The sequence below is a fragment of the Grampus griseus genome, assembly GCF_964374135.1.
Source record: "Grampus griseus genome assembly, chromosome: 2".
Taxonomy (NCBI): Eukaryota; Metazoa; Chordata; class Mammalia; order Artiodactyla; family Delphinidae; genus Grampus; species Grampus griseus.
In genome coordinates this window covers 125,694,898-125,718,621 of record NC_139018.1, presented here as the reverse complement: position 1 = coordinate 125,718,621, position 23,724 = coordinate 125,694,898, and the positions used below count along the sequence as shown (strand labels likewise).

The following is a 23,724-nucleotide window of genomic DNA, read 5'->3' as shown; positions in this document are numbered from 1 at the left end:
GTTTGTTTGGCAACTGAGCAAAGATATGCACAGACTCACGCAGGCCACCTGGTGGGGGGCGGGGTCCTGCATCCTCTCTGTCCTCTCCTCTCCGGCAGAGCCACTCACAGCCTTGGCCGTCTGCAGGACCCTGTTTCTCCGTCTTTGGTGCTGTGCCCTGGTGCAGCCTTCACTTCCCAGCAGGTCCTTCTCTCGCACTGTGAGGCACTAGCTGACATTCATGGAGGATTATTAGATTTAAACAACACATTCACACGGACTTGCCAGGAAGAGTTGAGTCTGGACGGTAGAGTTTCCATGGGGCCCTCCGCTGGCTTCAGGACAGACAGTCTTGGAGGCAGAACATGGTCAGTGGCCGCTGAGGGTCTGTAGTTTGATGAAGCCCCACAAGCCTCTTGGTCTCCAAGGAGGAGGAGAGAGCAATCCTGGCACTTTTAACCCAAGACTTGGTTAAGACTTCCCAGAGAGAAGTTGAGGGAACCTTGAGATATTATGAGATATACTGCAGTTTGAGTTACTTTTTAGGTGGCAGTACTTAACACACGGTCAAAACCCAAAAGACATATAAAGGTCAGTAGTGAAAAAGTTTCCTTCATAGGCATGGTTTTTACCCTTCCGTCCATGGGTATCCTGTGTTCTTAGTTCTTAGAAGAAAATTCTCCAGAATTTCTGTATATACAAGCAAAACTGAGTATGTATACAAGAATGTAATATGAATTCTGGTTTCCCTTGTTTTTACTCAAAATATCTATACACAGTACTGTTTTGCACCTTGATTTTTGTCCCCTAACAAGAAACATGAAGAGCTTTCCATATCATACCAAACCATGGGAACCTGCCTTGTTCTTTTTTATATGTACATACACTTCCACTGTATGAATCCAACAGAATTCAAGTAACACGTACTGATGAGTATGTGGGTGTGTGCGGTCACGCATGGTGCCACAGAGTATGTCATTCCACACATACACAAGGAAATCCACAGGAGGGATTGCCCAAGTGGGACTGCTGAGTGAAAGCACATTTATGATTTCTACAAGCATTGCCAAATTACCTTCCAAAAACATGAACCAACTTACGTTCCTGCCAACCTTGTATGAGCTTGCCTGTTTCTCCAGCCTTACTAACAGAATATGTATGGAGTTTTGCCCATCTGATAGTTAAAAATGATATCTCATTTGTTTTTAATGTACATATATCTCTTATAATGAGTAAGGTAGAACATCTTATCATGTTTAAAGGCCATTTGTTATCATGTTTATCATGTTTAAAGGCCATTTATATTTACTTTTCTATCAACTGTGCAAGTGCTTTGCATATTTTTCTCTTGTACTGCTGATCATTTTTTTGTCACTTCTAAGAATTCTTTACATACTAGAGAGAATTCTTTACATACTAGTGCTATTTCTATGATATGTCAATTTTTTCCAGTTTGTTGTTTTGCCCTTTGACTTTGCTTATGCTGTTTTTGCCTTCTTTTTTTTTTTACGTTCTCAAATTTATTAATCTTTTCTTTTGGCTTCTGGATTTCAAGCCATAGAAAGGCCATCAGCACTCCAAACTTATGGAGGCATTCTCCCACATGAGAGAATTTGAAAACTTTTTATGACTTCATCTTTCATGATTAAGTCTTTGATCTACCTGGAATCTATCCTGGTACAGAGTGTGAGGTATGGATCCAACCTGGTGTTTTAACACTGGATCCACGTTTCATAAGATGACTGGTCAAGGGGCTTGCATGGTTTGTGCCCACCCCTTCCAAGAAAGCCAGCCTACTCCTCAGGGACAGACAGTCATCCAAATGCACCATTGGGTTTGCTTATTTTTTTATTCAAATTTGCTTAAATTAAACCACTTTTTTATCTGAAAGTCACAGCTATAGCAAACCTATCTAACAAAGCTCTGTCTCTCCCAGCCAGAGGGAGGGGATTTGCAACAGGGTCAGGGTCAAGAACAGGGTTCCCACGGATTTGGGAAGAGGGATCACTTTTGGTGGGAAGAGCACTTCCCCCCTTGAGTCTCCCAGAGAGGTGCCCTTTGCCAGCCGGTCGAATACAACATCCACAAGCTGGGTGTTAGGCTGGTGGTACAGGGTACACCCCAGCCCAGGAGACCCCTAAACAAGGTGACAGAAGATGGAGCCCTTCTGACGAGCTGGCTCCCCATCAACCAGGAGCAGCCCCTCTACCTCACCTTGAGCCTCTACTCTGTGTCCAGGGGTGATGAGTAAGGTGGTCAGATTTACTTCTCACTTCTCTGCACTCTGGATGGAGAATTCCAATAACTGTTGGTGCCCTAGGAGCAGGGTGCAGGGTGGCCAGTTAGAATACATGGCACCCAGTTCAAATAAACAGTGAATACATTTTTAGTGTAAGTGTTTCCCAAGTATTGTTTGGGATATGCTTATACTTTAAAAATCATTCATTGCTTTTTAGGAATTCAAATTTAATTGGGCATCCTGTGGTTTTATTTGCTAAATCTGGCAACCCTAGAAGGATGGAAGAGTTAGAACAAAGAATTTGACTACTTCAGATCTTGTTTCACCCACAGATTTGCTTAACAGCATGGAGGGTGTATGAATAAACCTACACCTGGAGAGGATGAGAAAAGCCCATCTCTCCCCTGCTCCAAAGAGCCCAGATTTGTGCATCAGAGGAATATTTGCATACAGGGAACATCTGGTACATCAATTTTTTCTTGGCCAAAACATGATGGGTAGGACAGTGATCACATAGGAGGCCGTTGGACACATAAGTTGGTAGTCACCTCCCAGAAGGAAGCCGGGCTTACCTCTCACTGTTTTACAGATTGACCAGAAGCAGTTCAACAAAATCCTCGATCTGATTGAGAGTGGAAAGAAGGAGGGAGCCAAGCTGGAATATGGGGGCTCGGCCATGGAAGACAGGGGGCTCTTCATCAAACCCACTGTCTTCTCAGAAGTTACCGACACCATGCGGATCGCCAAAGAGGAGGTACTGGGGCTGCAGGAAAAACCATGTCCTGTGGGGCCCTGTGCTGAGCTGGGGCCCAGGGGGGTGGGGAAGGGGGCTGGGCCTTTCAAACCTGAGTCTTCTCCAGGGCCCAGGGATCCCAGAAATCTTTGTGAAGGGACTGTTTTCCTTTTTCCTGTGGCCTTTTCCCTCTCCTTAGGGGTCCTTTGGGAAGCCGTCCTGCTCCTGGGACCCCTGAGCCCTGTGTAGAGTTTGTCCTAGCCCCCAGTTCCACCCATTGCTCATTGTCTCCGGGGAACAACAATCCCTCTTCTGTCTTCTAACATGTCCTCAGGTTAGCCTAGGGTGGAGGGCCATTGCAACCTGTGCATTTTGTCAGGAATTGAGCCATGGATTCAGGGCCCAAAGCTGCCTTCAGTTCCCCCAGACCGAACTTAAATGACAAGTGTTCATTCCAAAAATATGTCCTGGCTAGAAGTCTCTTTGAAGTTTTCCATCATGGGCATCCTTAGAAATGGTGGAAATTAAGATGACCCCCAATAAGAGCGTAATTCTAACCGTGTCTTTCAGTGCCACTGTTAAGCTAGTTACAACTGGTTCGCACCTGAGTCCCAGGTGCTTGGACCCCGGAATGTGGCCTTTTGGGGCACACGAAAGAGTGAATCATTGCCTAAGTCTTCCCGGTTCGAGCCTTTTATACACTTTCTCCTTGAGATTTTTATGCGTTACTAACTGTACCCTGATGGCATGAGACTCAGCTCTTTAAACCTCTCTATGACAAGCTCTGTGGGAACCAGGGCAGGTATTTCAGCAGGCTGACCCTGTCCTGCTGGGCTATGGTGCTGAGCATTGAATCAGTTACAAGCTCCTTTCAAAATCACCTTTAAATGTTCAGCCTGTAGCTCTTTCCTTTCCTTTGCTATGTTGTAGATGGTGAGGAACACTGCCTCATCCCCTCCCCTGGGAGTTATTAGGGAAACATTTTAGGTCATCTTCATTGATAGAAAATGCAGCACCAAAAGACCAGGGCCTGCAGTCTGTGCCTGCAAACACCCTTCACAATAACTTTCCAAGAATGACTTCCAAGGTTTTGTCTTCAGTGCATCCCAGCATGCAGGGGCTCCTCCAAAGCTTGAAGCTGGGGCTTCTAGAAGCCCTGACCACATTGAGAGAGCTTCGACCCAACGTATTATTTTGGTTGTTATTTTTTATTTTTGTTTAATTCAGTCTTTCCCTTGGGATTTCAACCATCACACAGCTAAAAAGATGTTTGGACTCTCTCCTTCAGTTATCCTCTTCGTGCGTGTGAGCACTGTGGGTGTTTGAAAAAAGCATAAACGAAGGAAGTGCCTGCTCAGGGCATACATGCTTCATTCCAGCAGGTTCTCACTGCCATTCTTCCAATTAATCATAGATTTTTGGACCGGTGCAGCCAATACTGAAGTTCAAAAATATCGAAGAAGTGATAAAAAGAGCAAATAGCCTTGAATACGGACTAACAGCAGCTGTGTTCACAAAAAACCTCGACAAAGCACTGAAGCTGGCTTCCGCATTAGAGTCTGGAACTGTCTGGTGAGTAGAGCATGAGTGCTCGGCCCCCCTGAGCTGCCGGCCAGCTGGCTTCCTTACCCTTCTGTTAACAAAGAGCTTTTAGTTGTACATTATGCGCCAAGCACTGTCTAAGCACTTTGCTCCATCCTCATGACCACCTTCTGAGAGGGGTACTGTTATCGCCCCCATTTCACAAATGAGGAAATCAAGAGACAGAGAGACTGTGTGACTTGCCCAGGGTCACACAGCTAGTATGTGGCAGAGCAGAGCTCAGGACCAACTGTCCAGCTCTGATGCCCATGCTCTTGACCACCGTGTTGGGCCACCCCTTATTTTTTATTCTAATTCTAAGAGCAGCACATGCTCTTGTGCAAAGTATGGATGAAAGTTCCTGTTTCGCCAATAATTCTGCTGATTACACCATCCCCATTTTAAAGATAATATTAGAAGATAAATATGAATTGGAGGCCAAGAATCAGGAGAACTTTGAGGTCAGGCCTGTCTCATTTCAGAGCTAATTCTTATTCCCTTCGCCATAATTTTCCTCTCCCTTTTTCTCCCTTTGTCATTCCCTTCCTATCCCAGTGAGAAGCTTTATACTTCAGAATATTCAAATTTTAGTTTCTGGTGGTAAGAGCAAGAAGGCAGAGATCAAAAACACTGTTTTCATGATTAAACCTTGACAAAAAGTCTCCTTTAGGTGACGCTCTACACCAAGTGCCTAGTAGCTGCAACACCTGAGGTCCAGCTGGGTCCTCTCCTGGTGACCCTGAACTTCTCTTTATTCTCTCTCCAGGATCAACTGCTACAATGCCATCTACGCACAGGCTCCATTTGGTGGCTTTAAAATGTCGGGGAATGGCAGAGAACTGTAAGTGTTTCTGTCACTCCATGCCTGTCAGCAGGGCCGATAAAAGATACACTAGGTCCGCAGTGTATGGTGAATGGTGGCCCACCCTCCAGTCCACTGAGCTCTCCCCTGTGCTGTGCTTTCCCCCTGGGCTGGGCCGTGTCCCCCATCTTCTCTCCCCTTCCTGCCCTTCCCTACCCTCATCCTCACGCCACCCCAGGACCGACCCCCAGCCTCAGCATATGTCTCCTCCCCAGCACCCATCCCATGTGGAGATGTTCAGTAGGTACTTGACCTAGGCTCACTGCAGGACAGGGCAGAGCTGGGAAGTGCACTTTCCACCAGACGCAGGATGTCATTACTCACTCAAACCCTGGCCCTCAGCAGGGAGGATGGGCTGTCTCCCAGGTCAGGCTGTGGCCCTTCTGCCCATAAGTAAGTTCCCAGGGACAGAGCGTGGGTGACTCTGGCTCCTCCTCAGTACCTTTTCAGAGGGATACTGCAACATGCTGGACCTCCGAGCCTCTGTCAAACCCACCGCACACTCCTTCATGGTGCCCTTCTGTCTTGCCCTTTGGGAGATTGTGCTCCATAGACCTAGACTAATGGATGGATCTTCTGTGTCTGGCCCAAGATAAAAGACCCAGGCCTAGAGCTGGATGGAGTGTTCTGGGGGTGGGCACGCTGTGGTTTCCAGCCAGATGCTGCCTTCTCTCCCACATCTTTCTTGGTGGTCGTTGGGGTTTTATTAGCCTTTGTGGACAAATAGCTTGTAGGATCAATCTTCCCAGGGAAACCATCTGTGACAACACACAGGGTCATTCCTGGAACATCTCAAAGGACTCTGAGCTCTTCCTCTTATTTAAACAGTTTGTATTATTTATATACAGATGCATCACTTCGTACTTATTTGTACATCTTCCAGTAGGAGCACTCAAATGCTTCCCCTTGGCTTGGGCCTTAGTGGGGCCTTTGGGCAGCTACCCTTCCAGATTCTTAATCAAGATGTATGAAGGAATGAACGGGGCTGGCTTCCATCCCTGAGCAAATGCTCTTGACCAGTCTCCAGGGAATTGGGGGCCCTTCCCCCTTCTCAGTCCTTCTTTCTCATTCATCCTGACTCGTGGCAATACAGCAGAGCCATCTGAACATCTGAGTAGAGTGTGTCCATTTGTGTCCCCCTAATTCCTAAAATTGGTTTGACCTTCCAGAACCTCAGTAAATTCTTGGCCATGAAGACCCTTTACAGAAACCTTGTTCCCTCTGTTGAATGGCTTGTTTGTGTTGTGTTCTGTGAGCCTCTGTTCATTACCTCTTCACACTCACCTGTCCACCAGGGACATGAGACCTGGGCTGGGATTACCTGCATCACCTCTAGGGCCCACCAATAGCACTGGCCACAGCTGACATTTGCTGAGCACAGACTCTGCCGACCTCTATCTGAGAGCCTTGCACATGTTAAGGCATGCCGTCCTTACAACAGTCCCTGGGATAATCTGAGTCCATTCAGGCTGCTGGGACAGAATACAGTAGACTGGGTGGCTTAAACAACAAACATTTATTTCTCCACTTCTGGAGGCTCAATATCCAGGTGTCTGTTGAGGACCCTCTTCCTGGTTCACAGGCAGCCATGTTCTCTCTGTGTCCCGAAGAAAGTGTTCTCTGGGGTCTTCTTTATAAGGACACTAATCTCATTCTTGAGGGCTCCACCCTCTTGACCTAATCACCTCCTAGAGGCCTCACCTCCTAATTTCTTCACATTAAGGATTAGGGCTTCAACATTTGAATTTCAGGGGGACACACATGTTCAGTCTACTGCAGGTAGGTACTACTGCTACCCCTGTTTTTGGATGAGGAAACTCAGGGATGCCCAGAGAGGTCCTGTGCCTTACCCAGGTCACACTACCAGTAAGTGACAGAGTTGGGATTGAACTCTTAAACCCACCACACCACAGGGCCTTGCTCAGCAGGGGTCACCTCTGTGAGCCACCTGGGAGGAAGCCAGCCAGGGTACACAGAGTCATTTGTCTCCTCGCTCTGCTGCTTCAACCAGTCAGGTTGTGACAGCTGGGGGACCCAGAACCCCACAAGGCCTTCCTCACAGAGGCCAGGCACAGCCTCCTCCCACAGCAAGAACTTCAGTCCCCAAAGCAGATGTCCTTGGATGCAGTAAGGGTGTGTGGGGCCCACCTGACTTCTAGGCAACTGACTCACACCCACTATTACTGCTTTTCTCACCTGCATCTCCCTCCGCATCCCCGGTGGCACCGCCTGCCCGCTGCAGAACAGGGCAGGGGAGTATCCGCTGCACTCAGTCCGTGTGTCATCCTGCCGGTTAGCCAAAATTGGGACTTTTGTCTGTTTTTTCGACCCTTGGCATATATTTTCCCAAAGCTTTTGATAAAGTACTTTAACATAATTCACAAGGAGACTGGAAGCTGGCTTGAAAACAAATTTCCGTTTTCAGTTGTCTCTAATTAATGTCTTCATGTTGCAGTGAGTTCCCCTTTTTTATGCTGGAGCACTATGCGGTGGATTCCATGGTTTTCCCCATCCCCGGCCGCCTGGGTGGGACTGGCTATCTGCCGCCCACCCACCAGCCCCTCTGGGATCTCTCCCTGTACAGGTCTTGGGATGAAGCCTGCAATTTCTCTTCCTCCTGGACACTTTTCTTAGTTCTTTGTTTTGCTTTGCAATATAGTAACAAAAAAAAATGCACACTGTAGAGACACGTGGGAAGTCAAGGTCTCCCTCCCCTGACCCTCAATCCCATTTGTTAGAGGTAACCACTGTCCCATCATCCATTTTATTCATTTTGTTCACTTGTTCATTTGTTCACTGGCATATATTTACTGAGCACCTTTGATGCCCCAGGCACATGCTAGGCTCTGAGCACACAGTAGTGAACTCTATAAACAGCAGTGCCAATGCCCCCAACATTCTGGTGAGGTCCAATGGGAGAAAGGCTGAGCTTATGGATGAGTGAGCGCCAAGGCGGTCACAACTGGGTGAGAAACCATTTAGGAAGGGCCACAGGGGGTTAAATAAGAATGACAAGAACTTGAACTAGGGCGGTGACTGCAGGAATAAAAAGAATGAGGTGATTCATGCACTTAATCTTACAGGAGTGATTTCATATTGGACTTACTAGTTATGTGCTAATTCAGCATGATTTTATCACTTGGTTTGCTTTTCTTTCTTTATGCAGTTGAGAAATCATTAACTGCGTTGAATTTTTACAGTACAATACGATGTGCTCATTTTTAAAGGTTATTGTACATTTTCTATACATACAATGGATGTAAACGTGTTTTTTTTCTGTTTTCAAATGACTTGGGAGGAAAATACTTTTTGCTCTTAAGAATGGGTTTTGGATATCCTAACCTTCTTTTTATTGGTGGTCTCCTATGATGGACTTTTGAGTTATTTCCAAGGGGTTTTGCTGCTACAGACCATGCTGATATTCTTCCTTGCGCATAAATCTTTATGCACTTGTGGGGAATTGTTCTCAGAATAAATTCCCAAAATTGGGTAATCCAGCAAATGAAAAATGGGCTCCCACTCTTTTGGTTTGCATTCCTTTAATTGTAAGGGGTTGAGCACCTTATTAACACTTATTGGTAATCTTTATTTTTCTTCTGCAAACTGACTATTCATGTCGTTTGTTGATTTTTCCATTTGTTTTTTTAAATTGGTTTGTAAGAGCTTTTTGTGTATTAAGGAAAACAGCACTACGTTTCTCACACAGTGTTGTAAATGTAATTTTTTTCTAGTTTATAATTCGCCTTTGGGTTTTTTAATGGAGTTTTCTGCTCTGCAAAAGTTGAATTTAGCATTCTGTATATGGCTTTTATATTTTGTTATGTTTAGAAAAAATTACAAAATAATTCACCCATTGTCATGTATCATTCTTGAACTTCGTTTTAGGACACTACCAAAGAACTCAATGACATATTAACAATAAAATAATAATATTACTTTCTACCATTTACTTTTTACCTAGCACATAGTAGGTAAATTTGCTCTATTTGAATCAACTCTAATCATTATAACTGTAGGGAGGTGATGGTATTCCAATTTTACAGATGATGATATTGAGGCTCAGGGAAGGCAAAAAAACTTGCCTTAACTGCATAGATCCAAGCCAGTAGTTATCCAGCTTGAGCTACCTCAGAATCCCATGGCTTGTGAATCCCCTGGCTGTTAAGGCACAGATTTCTGGGCCCCACCCCTAGGTTCAGTAGGAGTATTAATTTTCTATTGCTGCTACAATAAATAACCACAAAATTAGTGGCTTAAACAACATTAATGTATTATCTCACGGTTCTGAAGGATAAATATCTGACATGAGTCAGCTAATTAGCAATTTTAATTCCATCTGCAACCCTAATTCCCCTTTGTCATATAACCTAATATTTTCAAAGGTTCAGAGAATTAGGATGTGAACGCCTTGAGGGGGGGGCATTATTCTGCCTACCACAGTAGGTCTGGGGGACCTGAGTCTCTGCATTTCAAGCAAGTTCTGAGGTGAGGCTGGTGCTGCTGGTCTGGGGGCCACACTTTGAGAAGCTCTGGTCTAAGGGATGAGATGGGATTCTCTCTCGAGTGTTTCTAGCTACAGAGCCTCCATGGCCACCTCTTTTCCTAAACAGGTGCACATTCTTATTTACATAATGGCAGAGCAAGTCTTGTAGAGGCTTTTAAATCGATCCAAAGCCACCTCTCGGTTCTGGGAAGGGGATCTGCCCTAAGGATGACTCATGATGCCTGAGATGGGTCACTGGGCTCTGCAAGACTTAAGGAAAGGATGTATACCAGAAACATGGACTCAAAGGCTGCGGACTTCCTCATGTCCACTCTGCTAACGTCCGCGCCCCTTGCCGCTCCATACTGGCCTCACTCTTCTTACAGCTGGTCCCCAGCTCCAGGTCCTCTATGTCCCTGCCCAACATGGATGCTCTGGCCACATACCCGGTCAATAGCTTCGGGCCTCTGCCTCTTCTGTCTCTTCAAGCAGCTCCACCCAGGGATTTACCACTTTGTTTTAAATCCCCTTCATCCTTTGAAGGCAAACCCTTAGTCCTTCTGAATATTTCAGAAGCATCACACACACACAAAACTTGACATTTAACCTTCAGTTACATATCCAGGTACTTAAACTTACTAATGGTCTTACAGTCCTTAGACTCTATTAAGTCCTCACATTCTGGCCTTTGCACAGACTCCAGACTGCCCAACAGAGTACTAGCCTGTGAAGCATTAGAACTCGGTTCACACAGAATAGCTAAGTGCCTGCCCATGTTATATCTCCCTCTTTTCTGTGATCACAGAGGTGAATATGCGCTGGCTGAATACACAGAAGTGAAAACTGTCACCATCAAACTCGACGACAAGGACCCCTGAAGGAAAGGCAGGCTCCTTCCTCAAACATCTGACAGCTGAATGTGGCAGATCTAACTTGCTGAAGAGAAACCTACATTCTGACCTTCCTGGGATGCTTTCTTCTGGAGACTTTAAATCTACTGGATTTGAACGATTTTTATTTTCCTCTCACACTCCTGTTTTATTGACCAAAATGTTGTGTGTGAAATTGTAGTCCTGCTTGGGGATGGGACTAGTGGCCATTTCTGTTTTCCACTTTCCACAAGATCCCAGGGACAGTGAGGAGGCTCAGGGTGTTGTCAACAGGAAGTGGTATTTGAAGTATCGAGCAGTAGCTTAAAAATGCTTTGTTGACTCTGACTTCAGTAAGAATTTGGAAAAAAAAAATCCCTGCGTGTTCTGCAAACAGGGCTCTGTACCTGCGGGTTCCTCAGGGTTACCTGCCCACAGAACAAGCCCCTCCTACCATTCAGTGGGAAGGAATAGCAGTAAGTTTAAAAAAAAGTTAAAAACAAGGTTGGGAGTATCAGATGTGGGGAGCTTTGGGGAAGCACGTACCATGGAAGGGTCCTGAAGGCCTTGGATGTGAATGGTCTTCAAGGACTGTATGTTGACATTGACAATGGAACTCAGCTTAAAACCAATACTGCCTTTGGAATGTGACCAAATCAACAGCCCAAAGAGCTTATCTAATGCTATGTCATTGTCTACCTTAACCAAGGCACTTTCTTAGGCAGGAAATGTCACTAGTGTCACCATCGCTGCTAAAGACCCAGTGCTCTAACACTACAACAGTATAGCAAATCCTAGGATCATTAAGTCCCACATTTTACAAATTAGAGCCATAATTTGCTTTTCCCAATTATGCATTTCTACCACTTGCCTATGTAGTTTTCCTTTTCTCCAGTTGGGGTATCAACACTTTAGTAAGACGTACACAACTGAAAAGACTGCTGTTATAATACAACCCTGGTTTTTCAAAGTCCTACTTTGATATTAATTAGTGATTGATTAACAAATAACATCTGGACTTCATGGAGGAACTGGGTCTGCTACTACAGTGGCCTGAGCACAGCAATAACAGGTTGTGAATTTTTCTTTTCCTCTGTGTATCCAAAGGATGTGCAATTCCAAGTTTTAACTTGGAAAACTGAAAGTGTTCCCATATAGCTTTAAAAACACAAAACCAAACTGAAATTGTGTTATTCAGATACTTTTACTATTACTAACTAGTACTTTTCTAACGGTGCTTATGTTTGAGAATTAAGTTATGTTTGAGAATTAAATTGGGGCGGTAGTAATAAAATGGAGGTCAGTGTCAAAACCAGTGTATGTATAGAGAAAGTCTTAGGTGAAGTGAGGTTATCATTCTTGGTGGAAATATGCACTATGCAATTCACCTTCTCTCAATCAGTTAACACATCACTTAGATTATCAGTCACTTGTTAAATCAGGATTTGACTTCATACACTGAATTTTCAGGATTTTTCTCAAGTAACTATAAACACTAACCTTGATAATAATACATTAGAGGGTTCTTATTCTTTCATTGTACAATAATGGCTTTAATATGAAATGCTACATTATTTATAATTGGTATAATGTATCTTTTTATAGTTGTAAGTAAACAGAGGTGATGTATTTAACCTTCTGTAATATACTGTATTTATCTATATAGTATTAGATTTCACTTCTGTTAAGGTTTACTCCTGTGGTATGGTTTAAAAAATCTACTGGCCTGGGAATTCTGACCCTAACTGCAGATTGTGTTCAACAATGCAACAACTATAAAATAAAATCAGATATTTGAGAAAATTATGTTTTTTCATTTAAAGATCAGACCCCTTTTCATTCTGAGGCTGACCTTTTTCTTAGAACTTTGGTACAAAATGGCTTGTAATAAAGTGGTATCAATCACTTAAGGACAAAATTACATTTGCTCAATCCATCAAGTCCCACTCTTAGCTTGAGTGTGAAACTCACTTCTATGGTTTTGGGGGTGGACCAGGCAGCAAGCTTGGCCTCAGAGGCTCTGCATCTTAGTTGGTGAAGTTGAAGCTGTCATCTGAGCTGACTCAGTCCCTTTTTATCATAAAGTGATGAAGAGATGTGAGTGTGGGAAATGGTGGGGAAGATTGCACGGGGATTTAGGGAAGACACTGTATCCTGCAACTGTGTGCACAAGCATCCATTTTTGCCACTTCTCCACGAGGATCTCGGTGTCTGGGTTTAACTTACCTAAAGTTTCTAAGGCTTCAAACCAGTAAGCCTCAATCACCAAGTCATATGCTGACACTGAAGTTGGATCGAGAACATTCCTGTACTTGGTTAGGTCCACCAAGTTCAACCATGCCTCTCGTGTTGAGAGTCCATATCATTTTGGCCATGTAGAGGTAAAGCTCCACCCTTTCAGAGAAAATTTAAGGGAGGCTTGGATCAGATCCCTTTTAATATATGCACTTGTGTATGCTTTAATGCATTTAGAAACCTCCCATTTCCCAATCAAAATGTGAGCAGAAAATTCAAGGAAAATGGCATTACCTTCATTTGGTTTACCATGAAGTTTTACCATGAAGATAACCATTCTGAGGACATATACTGGCTGTGGTGTGTGTACATGTGTGTGTGTACACACCTGCCCTTGTGTGCCTGTCGGGGTGGGGCACAGTAGGTTGGCACATTCTCTAAAAGTGGACCCTTTGGAATGCCCTAGCTTCTCCTGATGGTGGACCAAGCCCTTTTAATGTTCTTGCTCCTAGCATGTGGCTGACTTGAGCTTGAAGGTGGATAATTAGGGACATTTTTTAAGTGTCCAAGGAGAAATGTCTGAGGAAACAGAATACCCAGCTGAAGGGAGATGACTAGAAGAACTGAGGGGTCAGTCAATCACTATACCTTCAGAAAGCAGAAAGGGCAGGTCAGGGAGGTAGCTTCCAACTGACCCCACCTTAGGAGGAGCCAATTCAACATGAGATGCTGGTCAGCGGGGGTCAAGAAGCAGAAAGAAATCTTAACTGACCTGTAGCAGTCACCTCATGCAAACCTGTAACACATGCCAATGGATAGAGTTAAATGCTGGGATACAACCAGCTCAAAACAGGCCACCCATGTGACAAGTGTCCTGGCTATTTTCTACAGTGGAGACACTTCCAAGCCGATTCCCAAGCTCATTTAAAAGGGAAATTGGGGCTTCCCTGGTGGCGCAGTGGTTGAGAGTCTGATGCAGGGGACACGGTTTCATGCCCCGGTCTGGGAAGATCCCACATGCCGCGGAGCTGCTGGGCCCGTGAGCCATGGCCGCTGAGCCTGCACATCCGGAGCCTGTGCTCCACAACGGGAGAGGCCACAGCAGTGAGAGGCCCGCATACAGGAAAAAAAAAAAAAAAAGGAAATTGCCCTGAGAAAACCATAATTCAAAAAGAGTCATGTACAACAATGTTCATTGCAGCACTATTTACAATAGCCAGGACATGGAAACAACCTAAGTGTCCATCAACAGATGAATGGATAAAGAAGATGTGGCACATATATACAATGGAATATTACTCAGCCATAAAAAGAAACAAAATTGAGTGATTTGTAGTGAGGTGGATGGACCTAGAGTCTGTCATACACTGTGAAGTAAGTCAGAAGGAGAAAAACAAACACCGTATGCTAACACATATATATGGAATCTAAGGGGGAAAAATTGGTTCTGAAGAACCTAGGGGCAGGACAGGAATAAAGACGTAGACGTAGGAATGGACTTGAGGACATGGGGAGGGGACGGGTAAGCTGGGATGAAATGAGAGAGTGGCATGGACTTATATATACTACCAAATGTAAAATAGATAGCTAGTGGAAAGCAGCCGCATAGCACAGGGGGATCAGCTCGGTGCTTTGTGACCACCTAGAGGGGTGGGATAGGGAGGGTGGGAGGGAGACGCAAGAGGGAGGAGATATGGGGATATATGTATATGTACAGCTGATTCACTGTTATAAAGCAGAAACTAACACATAAAGATGTTTAAATAAATAAATAAATAAATAAAATAAGAGGGAAATTGAATTGCCCCCATCCCCGTGGGCTATGTCAGCTCCCTGGTCGGCGCACTGGGCGTGCGCTTCCTCACGGTATCGCTAGATGGCAGAGCCGCGCGCCTTGCAGGAGGAGCCTCACCGCCATCGCCGGGCTCACCCAGAACCGTGGACGCCACGCCCTGCAATTTATTAGAGACTTTTCGGTAGCAATCATACTGCCTCCTTTTGCATACTGGAATTAGAACCGCAGTGGTGAGGGCAGGATTGCAAAACTGCACCCACCCTTTTGGAAGGGCGTCTGGTCTAGGAGAGCTGGAGGGGCAGCCTCTAGGGAGCAAAGCTAAGCTGCCCCGTGGCCACCTCGGCAAACAGGGGCCCAAGGAGCTTGTCCAAGTGGTCACTGCCTGGATTGTCTGCAAGGTCATAGGTGGAGGTGGGGGTGGGGGTGGGGCTGCAGCTGCCCGGCTTTTGTGAAATAGCAGTGGTGGCAATTTGTCTCTGTTCCTTGAGAATGTTCCAGTCATAACATTACATAGGAGGAGCCTGGGGTGCGGGTCCTGCCAGGGTGCAGAACCATCCGCTTTTTTCCAAGCATGTTTCTCTTTCCCCGGTGGGCACGTGGAGCCGAATCCGATGCCTGCCTGCAAGCATGGACGTGCATCTTTATGATCTGCGTTTGGATAATGGCCTCAATGGTGGTAACATACTTATATTAGGTTGAAACATAATAAATTGTCTACACTCCCTCATGTTTATCTACCACACCACCCACCAAAAAAACCCCAGACAATTTAAAATGATTCACCAGTGACATCTTTGTATATATCCATAATTAAAGTAGTAAATTCATGTGGTGGAAGGGGTTCCACCTTCCACCAAACTGGAATAGTTTGCAAACTATTAAAGCTTTAAAATTACATATTTCTAGTCTGCTCTATAAAGAGGTGTACACAAATGAAAATTCCCGTCTTTTTAATATTTACTGCCAGAATCTACGACCCACATATACTAGTCAGAAGTTCATCAGCGAATCTTGCTGCTGAGCGGAACAGAGGGGCAGGGAAAGCTGGGTTGAGCCGAAAACCAACCAATCTCACCGCTGCTCCTGCCCCGCGTGGAGAGCAGGGTACCCAAACTTGGAGGAGACCTCGCGCTAGAAGGTCTCCCGCGGGCCCTGTGGTCACCCGGGCGGGAGCAATGAGTGTGATCACCCGGGGTTTACGGTGAGGGAAACTGAGGCTGGCGGCCGCAGGGACTCCTCGTGCCCATTGTGGGGAGGCCTCTCAGAGGCTGACCCTCGCCCCGCTCGCTCTTCGCGCCGCCCGCCGCCCGCCCTCCTCAGGATTGAGGAAGTGCGTCTGGCCCGGCCCGGCCCCAGCGCGCGGCCCGAGGCGCAGGGGCGGAGGGCAGAGGGGCTGCCCGGCCCCGATCCGCCGCTGTCCTCCCGATCCGCGCGCAGCCCCGCGTCCCAGGCGCCCGCGGCCCTGCCCGCAGTCGCCGCAGGTAAGTGCTGACCCGGCCCGCGCCCCGTCGTGGACCCGCCGCCTCCTGCTGCGACCCCGCGTGGAGCCCTGGGCCCTGCAGTCCAGGCCCGGGGCGCGGGGCGATCCCGGGCTCACGGCGCCGCCGCATCCCGCCGCGCTCGCGGGGTGCCGGGTGTGTGGGCCGAGGCGAGGAACCCGAGGCCTCGCGGGACGGCACCGGGGCGGGGGGAGCAGACACCAAGCAACAAAAGGAAAATACACCAGGACGTCTACACATTTCCTCCGCCTTGGGAGAAAACCCCTTGCTTCAAGTTGGAGCGGGCCGTGCGAGCGCGCGTGTGTGCGGGAGTGTGAGTCTGAGTGTGTGGGTGTCGGAGAGGCACTGCCCGGGAGGCTGTCTGCCGGCACGGCCTGGCAATGCAAGACGGCCGAGCGCCTTCGCCCTCTTCGGAAAGTCCGGTGCACGCTTCTCGCCCGAGGGTCCGGATAAAACCCGCCATCTCCTTGGTGGTCTCTGCGGCCGACCTTCCAAGGCGGGGGCGCAGATGAGTGCGGTCGGGGGTGGCGGAAGGCTGGGGTCGGAGGGAGATGGTAACGGCGGAGTATAGGGATCTCTGCGGTCGGTCCACCCTGCTCCTTCACGTTCTGAGGCCATGAAGTTTTTCTCCCACAAGCACATCCCCCTGCAAGGATCAGAGAAGTAGAAAAACAGGAGCGTGCAGTTTTGTTTTTAGCGAGCCTCTCACCAAATGCACTGTTTTGAGAGTTTGCTACTCACGCCCATTGTATTCAAATTCCTTGGGCATTAAAGGGGCAACTAGAATATACAAGATTTTGAAAAATGTTTAACATTCAACTCCTTTTGTGGTCTGACATCTTTGTTTATGTCCTGGAAGAATAAAAAATTAAGTTAAAAACATACAAACCTCACACCTAATGTGTCCCTACAGGAGATTTGGGGATCTGCCAAACCTCTCCCTCCCCCAGGCTTCCACACCTCAGGGAGTGGCCCGTAGTAAACGCAGATGCTCAGATAAAAAACGTGGGAGTTGTCTTCCATCCCATTCCCTCGTCCCTTGAATTCAGTTGTTAGCAAGCCCTGTTGGGTCTACTTCTCACATATGTCCAGATCAATTCCCTTCTTTCTCACCACCCTGCCTAGTGCAAGGTACTAGCTTCTCTTTCCTGTGCAATTGCAGTACTTCCCGTGCCCCACCCCCCGATTCTCTGTTTGGCAGCCAGAGTAATTTATTTTTTGAAAAAAGGTAAATTAGAGAGTGTCTGTCCTCTGCTTGGAACACTTCAATAGCTTCTTCTTGTGCTTGGCATGAAATCCAGAAGAACTCCTTCCCTGCATATCCCCCAATTGATCTGGCCTCTGCCATCTCAGACCACCTGGCCATTGCCCCCCCCACACACCCACCCAGCCACCCTCGCCAAACCCAGCCTCACTCTCACATCCCTCTCTCTATGTCCTTTGGGTTGCCACTGTCTGTGTTCCTACTTTATCTGTTTAATTACTCCTTTAACTTACCTGGAAGTCTCTACTGGCACTCCAGGTGTCAGAGACTCTTCCTATGTGCCTACCTTGCTCACCGTTTCATCTTTACTCCCAGAGTTGTCCAGGAGGCACCAAATGCATGCAGGTATAGAGACTGAGTGGTGAATGGACAGCCTTAACTTATTTGTGGCTTTAGACTCATGAAGGGCTTCTGTTCTCATCTGGGATTGAGAACTACACATTTCTCCGGTTTGTAGCTCTGTAATATTTTGATGTCCACAAATGCATTAAACACGTTTTGTAGGCAAACCAATATTGGTCAAGGGATGCCAATAGTGCAAAGACCATGCGCCAACCAGCTCGACCAGCCTTTTCAAAAAAGAGCTGGATGATAAGAACATTTCTAACACATTTCATTTGCAAGTGTCTTCCAGCTCTTTGGCAGTGGCAGCCCTTTCCAAGCCTCCTGAAAAGACAACTGAGCAGGTTCAGGATGTTTCTTCCATGTCAGGAAGTTTACTTACTTAACTGTGTCCTCCCCACCAGCTGTAAGTTTCATGAACTCATGAAGCTCACTCCCCATGGAAAGGTTCCAATAAAAACATTTGTAGAAGGAATATCAGGTTCCTTTTTTTCCTTTCCATCAATGGTGAGGTTTTAAAAATTATTAAAATAATTACTATTGCAGGACACTTCCTGAAACCCTCTTTAGGATATATATACTATAATGTAAAGAAAACATGTAACTTGCAACCATTATTTGTTGCATTGATCGGAACCCAAAAGAAGCAGGAAGAAGCAAAGATCCTTTAGAGGGCAAAGACTGAGCAAAACTTGAGTTACTTCATCTTAAAACTTCTACCTTAGAATCTAAGCCAAAACACAAATTATAACTGAAAAACTGTTCCAGTGGCAAAATCCTCCATTGGTAAAATGATTTTCAAAAGGAAACTGAAAATGAAAAGGGGAACAAAATGGCTGGGTGAAGGTTGGCCTAAAATATTCTTAAGATTTTTTTTTTAACTTAAAAACATATATGGTAAGACACTTCTGTTTTCAGAAGGAACATCTACTAGCATTTGGATTTTTTAGGTGTTGTTGGGTATAATTTGTAGCTGATATCGAGAGGCGTTTGAAAGCAGATAACAACTGTGCGCCTTCGTTTCTGAATGTTGCTGTGTGATTTGGAGCCTTTATTTTAAAATGGAGATTCTGTTTTGCTACTTCTCCCTGTCCCCTCTCAAGTTGATTTTCCAGGTTTTGCAATTTACAAAGCTTTGATTGTCTCCTAAATAGTGTCCAGATTGATCATTCCTTCCCTCCTTCTTGGACTTTTCAGGCTCCCAAACTTCAAACATGGATTTTCCCAAGTGTGGTTTCTCTAAACCTTTTGCTCTTTAGTTCGGAAAGGTGCGGGCTCACAAAGGGCAAGACCTCTGGTTCAGGGCTTTCCCAGCCCCACCTCCCCTTGCCTATAAGAGTACAGACCACCTGGGCCAGGGGCCTGATTTCCAGGCTCTAAGATGAGAAAGTTCCGGTGCTCTCACAGCCTTGTTCCGGAGCTTACTCAGTGCCCACCCTGTTCAGGGTACCTTCTAGAACCTGCTCACTGGGGAGACAGTGGGTCTGCCCTCCAGCATTGATTTTCTGAGCTTGTGTTTTTTGGGGGTTTTTTTCTGTGTAGCATGTGGGGTCTTAGTTCCCCAACCAGGAATTGAACCCATGCCCCCTGCATTGGAAATGAGGAGTCTTAACCACTGGACCACCAAGGAAGTCCTCTTCTGAGCTTGTTAATCAGAGGGCAGGTGGGAGACCCTGCTGGCTTCCCAGTCCTCCCACTATTATTGCAAGTAAGAACCACCTCCAGTCCTATTGTAGAAAGTATCTGCAGAAACTTGACCTTGCTGGAAATCTCACAGCAACTGGGAAAAGTTGCCTGGGTGCATGTCTGTTTTTAATAGATGATGTTGTCTTAGGCATCATTTACATGACCTTAATTTTCTTTTTGGACTACACTATCACCCTCTAATTCAGAGTTGTCTATCTCAGAGAACAGCTGCTAATTACACCATACTTTTTATGTCTATACTATAGACTCCACATGAATGCTGGGAGAGACACATGCATTTCATATGGTCATCCCTTCCCATCGTGCGTTTCACCCCGGGCCCTGCCTAGTTGAGCCTGGATCTCACCCTCAAGGTGCTTCTGGTCATTTAATCAGCATAGCAGCCTGTGTCCTTGTGTCAGGGACCCAAGGTCAGTGGGAGCCCAGCATGTGAGAGCAGTGACTTGCCTCATCACAGTCTCCTTAGTCTTAGGAGATGTGTCTTAATCTAACTCAGTTTCTCTGGATAATTCTCGGCTGTGAGCGGCTGTCCTGTGTGCTGTAGGATGTTCAGCAGTCTTCCTGGCTGCTACCTGCTAAATGCCTTTAAGCACCCCCACCCCCAGAGGTGACGACCAAAAATGCCTCCAGACATTGCCAAAGATCCCCTGGGGTGGTGGGGGCAGGTAGAATGTAGGGAGCCCCTTTCTGTTATCTCCCAGGGCTCAAACTGACTTGGGTTCATAACCGGTACCAGTGCCTTCCAGACCCTTCTCTTTGAGATTGCTGTGTGATTACCTCTTTGTCATTACGTGCCCACCTCTGGGCTTCCAGGAGAGTCTGTCCTGGGCAAAGGGAAGCCTTGTTTTGTGTACGTGTGTGTCTGCCCCACCCCAACTGGAGCATGAGCCCTGCAAGGAAGGAGCCTCATTTGGTTGTCTTGGTGTCACCGTGCCGGTGACTATGAATATGTGTAGATGGAGCAGTGATTGCGCCCTTTACCAGTAGGTGTTCTACAGTTGTTTGGAGTATCCGGACTCTTCTCAGGCAGATTGGAGAAGCTGGGCAGATTGGAGCCCAGCTGTGAGGTGGGGTGGGGGAGCTCTGTCTTTTCATTGCCACCATCTGACCGGGTGTGACTGGATAGATGGAATGTTAAGAGAAGTGTTGCAAAAAGGGGGAAGGGGAGCACCAATGCGTATTTACGTGACCTTATAAATAAGTATGTGCTTGGGTGCAGGAAGTGACTTGACAGTTAAGAAAAGCTTTCTGACTTGATGTTTTTTCACCACTAGGACGAGACAGCTTTCCACTCAGCCATGACGCTGTGTCTGTGACTTGGTCCACCCTGGACTATAAGCCATGACTTAGTCCACCCCTCAGGGAGCTGCAGCTGCTGTGACCACTGCGGGAACTGACTGGGGAGAGCGGCCACCTCGAGGCTTGATGGTTGGAATGTCTCGGCGACCACCCAGCATGTACTGGTGTGTGGGGCCAGAAGGGTCAGCCGTGTGTCCAGGACACGCCATGGAGACCCATAACAGCGGTAAGGGCAGGGCTGGCCAAGCCTGCTTTGCATGTTCTACGTACGAACAATGGGTTCTCAACCAAAGGATATAAATTGCCAATTATTTGATGAATTGTATGGTTTTTCAATATAAAACATATCATGGGATTCTCACTTAAATTCTAAACATTGAAGGAGCCATGGGACAAAATTTATGTGGACTTAAGATTTATGTGGATCTTAAGAATCAGGGCATCATTTCATGTTTGTTAAAAAGATTTTTTTTAATGGGGATTTGGTTTTGTGTTCTCACTATACAAATAATACGTTTATTAAAGAAAAATTGAAAAAAGAAAAAAGAAGTAGAAAGAGTAATCACCCAGAGTCCCACTGCCCTAAACACAGTTAATATCTAGGTATGTTGTTTTCTAGTCAGCTTCTCTGGGCTGCAGGGACTTTGTTTTAACTTTATTTACTTATTATAGTGTATATACTTCAGTGTCCTACTTTTTTCCCCTAACTTTGTGTCAGTCACCTAGCTTGTGAGATCCAGGGAAATATCATCTTATTTGGGTGCACTGTGATTGACCTAATTCTTACTCTCCCACTGGATGTTTTGGGACATTTGTGTTGCTTCTAGTTTGTTTGTTTGTTTTTGCGGTACGCGAGCCTCTCACTGTTGTGGCCTCTCCCATTGCGGAGCACAGGCTCCGGACGCGCAGGCTCAACGGCCATGGCTCACAGGCCCAGCCACTCTGCAGCATGTGGGATCTTCCCGGACCGGGGCACGAACCCGTGTCCCCTGCATCGGCAGGCAGACTCTCAACCACTGCGCCACCAGGGAAGCCCTGTGTTGCTTCTAGTTGCTGACTCAGACCAAAATCATTCCATGTCCATCTTTTTATACATGGTTTTGAGATTATTTCCTTAAGATAGATTTACAGATTTGCAGGACTATTAGATTTGAATGTTTTTAAGCCTCTTTACACATATTGCTGGATTGTTCACCAGAGTTGCATCACTTTTATCCCAAATAGGATATCATTGATATTGTTAACAGTAAATATTTGTTAAGCCCTTAGTACATATGGGGCACTGGGTTCGGTGTCTTAGGAAATAACCTCATTTAATCCTCACGACAACCTATAAATGGTACTTCTATCCCCATTTTATAACTGAGGAACATGAGAATAAGAGAGATGTAGAAACTTGGTCAGGGTCAACAACCTGTAATGGGCAGAACTGCCCTTTGAACTGTGTCTTAGCCCTGGACTGTCGTCCTCAAAGTATAGGTCATCCTGTGGGATTTGAGAGGACCTGTGGGTTTGTACCTCTGTGGAGTTAGCGATTCAGTGTTGTACCTGGCTCAGTAGACATTTTGTTCAGTTACTTAGTGTTTTTTCTCCATCGAAAATGCCCAAAGTCTAACTAAGGTGATGTTTCTGAAAGATTTCTTTACACATAAGTCAGATTATGAAATGAGAAAAGAATTTGCTTCTTGACATTGTCCAGCACTAAATGTTCCCAGAGTGTTTGACTTGCATTTTTTGAAAGGTTTTCTTTTTGTTTTTTCAGATGTATGCCTTTTTTTGTTTGTTTTTGTTTTTTTGTTTATTTGCGGTACGCGGCCCTCTCACTGTTGTGGCCTCTTCCGTTGCGGAGCACAGGCTCTGGACGCGCAGGCTCCGGACGCGCAGGCTCAGCCGCCATGGCTCACGGGCCCAGCCGCTCCGCGGCATGTGGAATCTTCCCGGACCGGGGCACAAACCCGTGTCCCCTTCATCGGCAGGCGGACTCTCAACCGCTGCGCCGCCAGGGAAGCCCTGGATGTATGCCTTTTTTCAGTTGCTTGTTAGGAAGGCCGTGTCTTATTAGCATGAGATCAAGGTGACGTGCGTGGAATGCTATTCCTGATTTTGGGTAGAACCTCTTTCCAGGGCACTCTCAGCTGCAGTATCCCATCTGCCTCTCCTCAGCAATCCTGAGAAATGATGGTGGGGGCAGGGATGCTGGGTCCTTCTGGGGCTCACTGGATGGGTGGCTGTGTCATCTGAAAAAGTCCCAGAGGAGACTCTGCCCCGTCCTCGTCCTGGTAAAGAGCGGTGGATCTCCACCCTGGCCCCCAGAAACACTGGGAAGTGCCTAAAGCTATCAGTGCACAGGCACCCCCAGCTCCACTGGAGCAGCATCCTGGGGGTATTTTCTAAAAGTTCTTGCCTCCCCACCTCCACGATCCTACTGTGCAGCTGGGGTTGAGAATCAACTGGTCTAAATGATTTGGACCAGCAAATTAGAGCAGCATTTCTCAAATTGCAGTATATACTCCAGTCCCCTGGGGATCTTGGTGAAATGCAGATTCTCATCCTGTGAGTCTGGGGGCACCGAGAATTTGCGTTTCTAACAGGCTCCCAGGTCGTGCCAGTGTTCCACCAACAGAGAGGCAAGGCTGAGACCTCAAGGTGCCCAGGAATCCTCACTGACTCTTACAGTTCCTGGGGACGTGGGTCAAGGGACCCTGGACAGACCTGGAACCAGCCCTGCCTCCAGGCCTGAGGTAGGGCAATGACCAGGGAATGTTCATGTGCACGAGAGGCCAAAGTGTTGACTCCTAGCCCTCATTTTTCTCCTTTGAGGTCTGGATCTGAACTTT

The 23,724-nt window shown here is 46.5% G+C and overlaps 2 protein-coding genes across 2 annotated transcripts in view; both read left to right on the top strand.

Annotated features, from left to right (window-relative positions):
• The window catches only part of ALDH1A3 (aldehyde dehydrogenase 1 family member A3), a 36,005-nt gene extending 23,383 nt beyond the window's left edge, over positions 1-12,622 (top strand). The window contains exons 10-13 of the mRNA XM_082648270.1: positions 2,808-2,972; positions 4,366-4,523; positions 5,299-5,373; positions 10,683-12,622. Of these exons, the coding sequence (XP_082504396.1) occupies positions 2,808-2,972; positions 4,366-4,523; positions 5,299-5,373; positions 10,683-10,755 (471 nt within the window). The 3' untranslated portion in view covers positions 10,756-12,622. The remainder of the gene's footprint in view (positions 1-2,807; positions 2,973-4,365; positions 4,524-5,298; positions 5,374-10,682) is intronic.
• An 8,322-nt stretch (positions 12,623-20,944) lies between these two features.
• The window catches only part of LRRK1 (leucine rich repeat kinase 1), a 118,162-nt gene continuing 115,382 nt past the window's right edge, over positions 20,945-23,724 (top strand). The window contains exon 1 of the mRNA XM_082649578.1: positions 20,945-21,113. Coding sequence (XP_082505704.1) covers positions 21,014-21,113 — 100 coding nt within the window. The 5' untranslated portion in view covers positions 20,945-21,013. The remainder of the gene's footprint in view (positions 21,114-23,724) is intronic.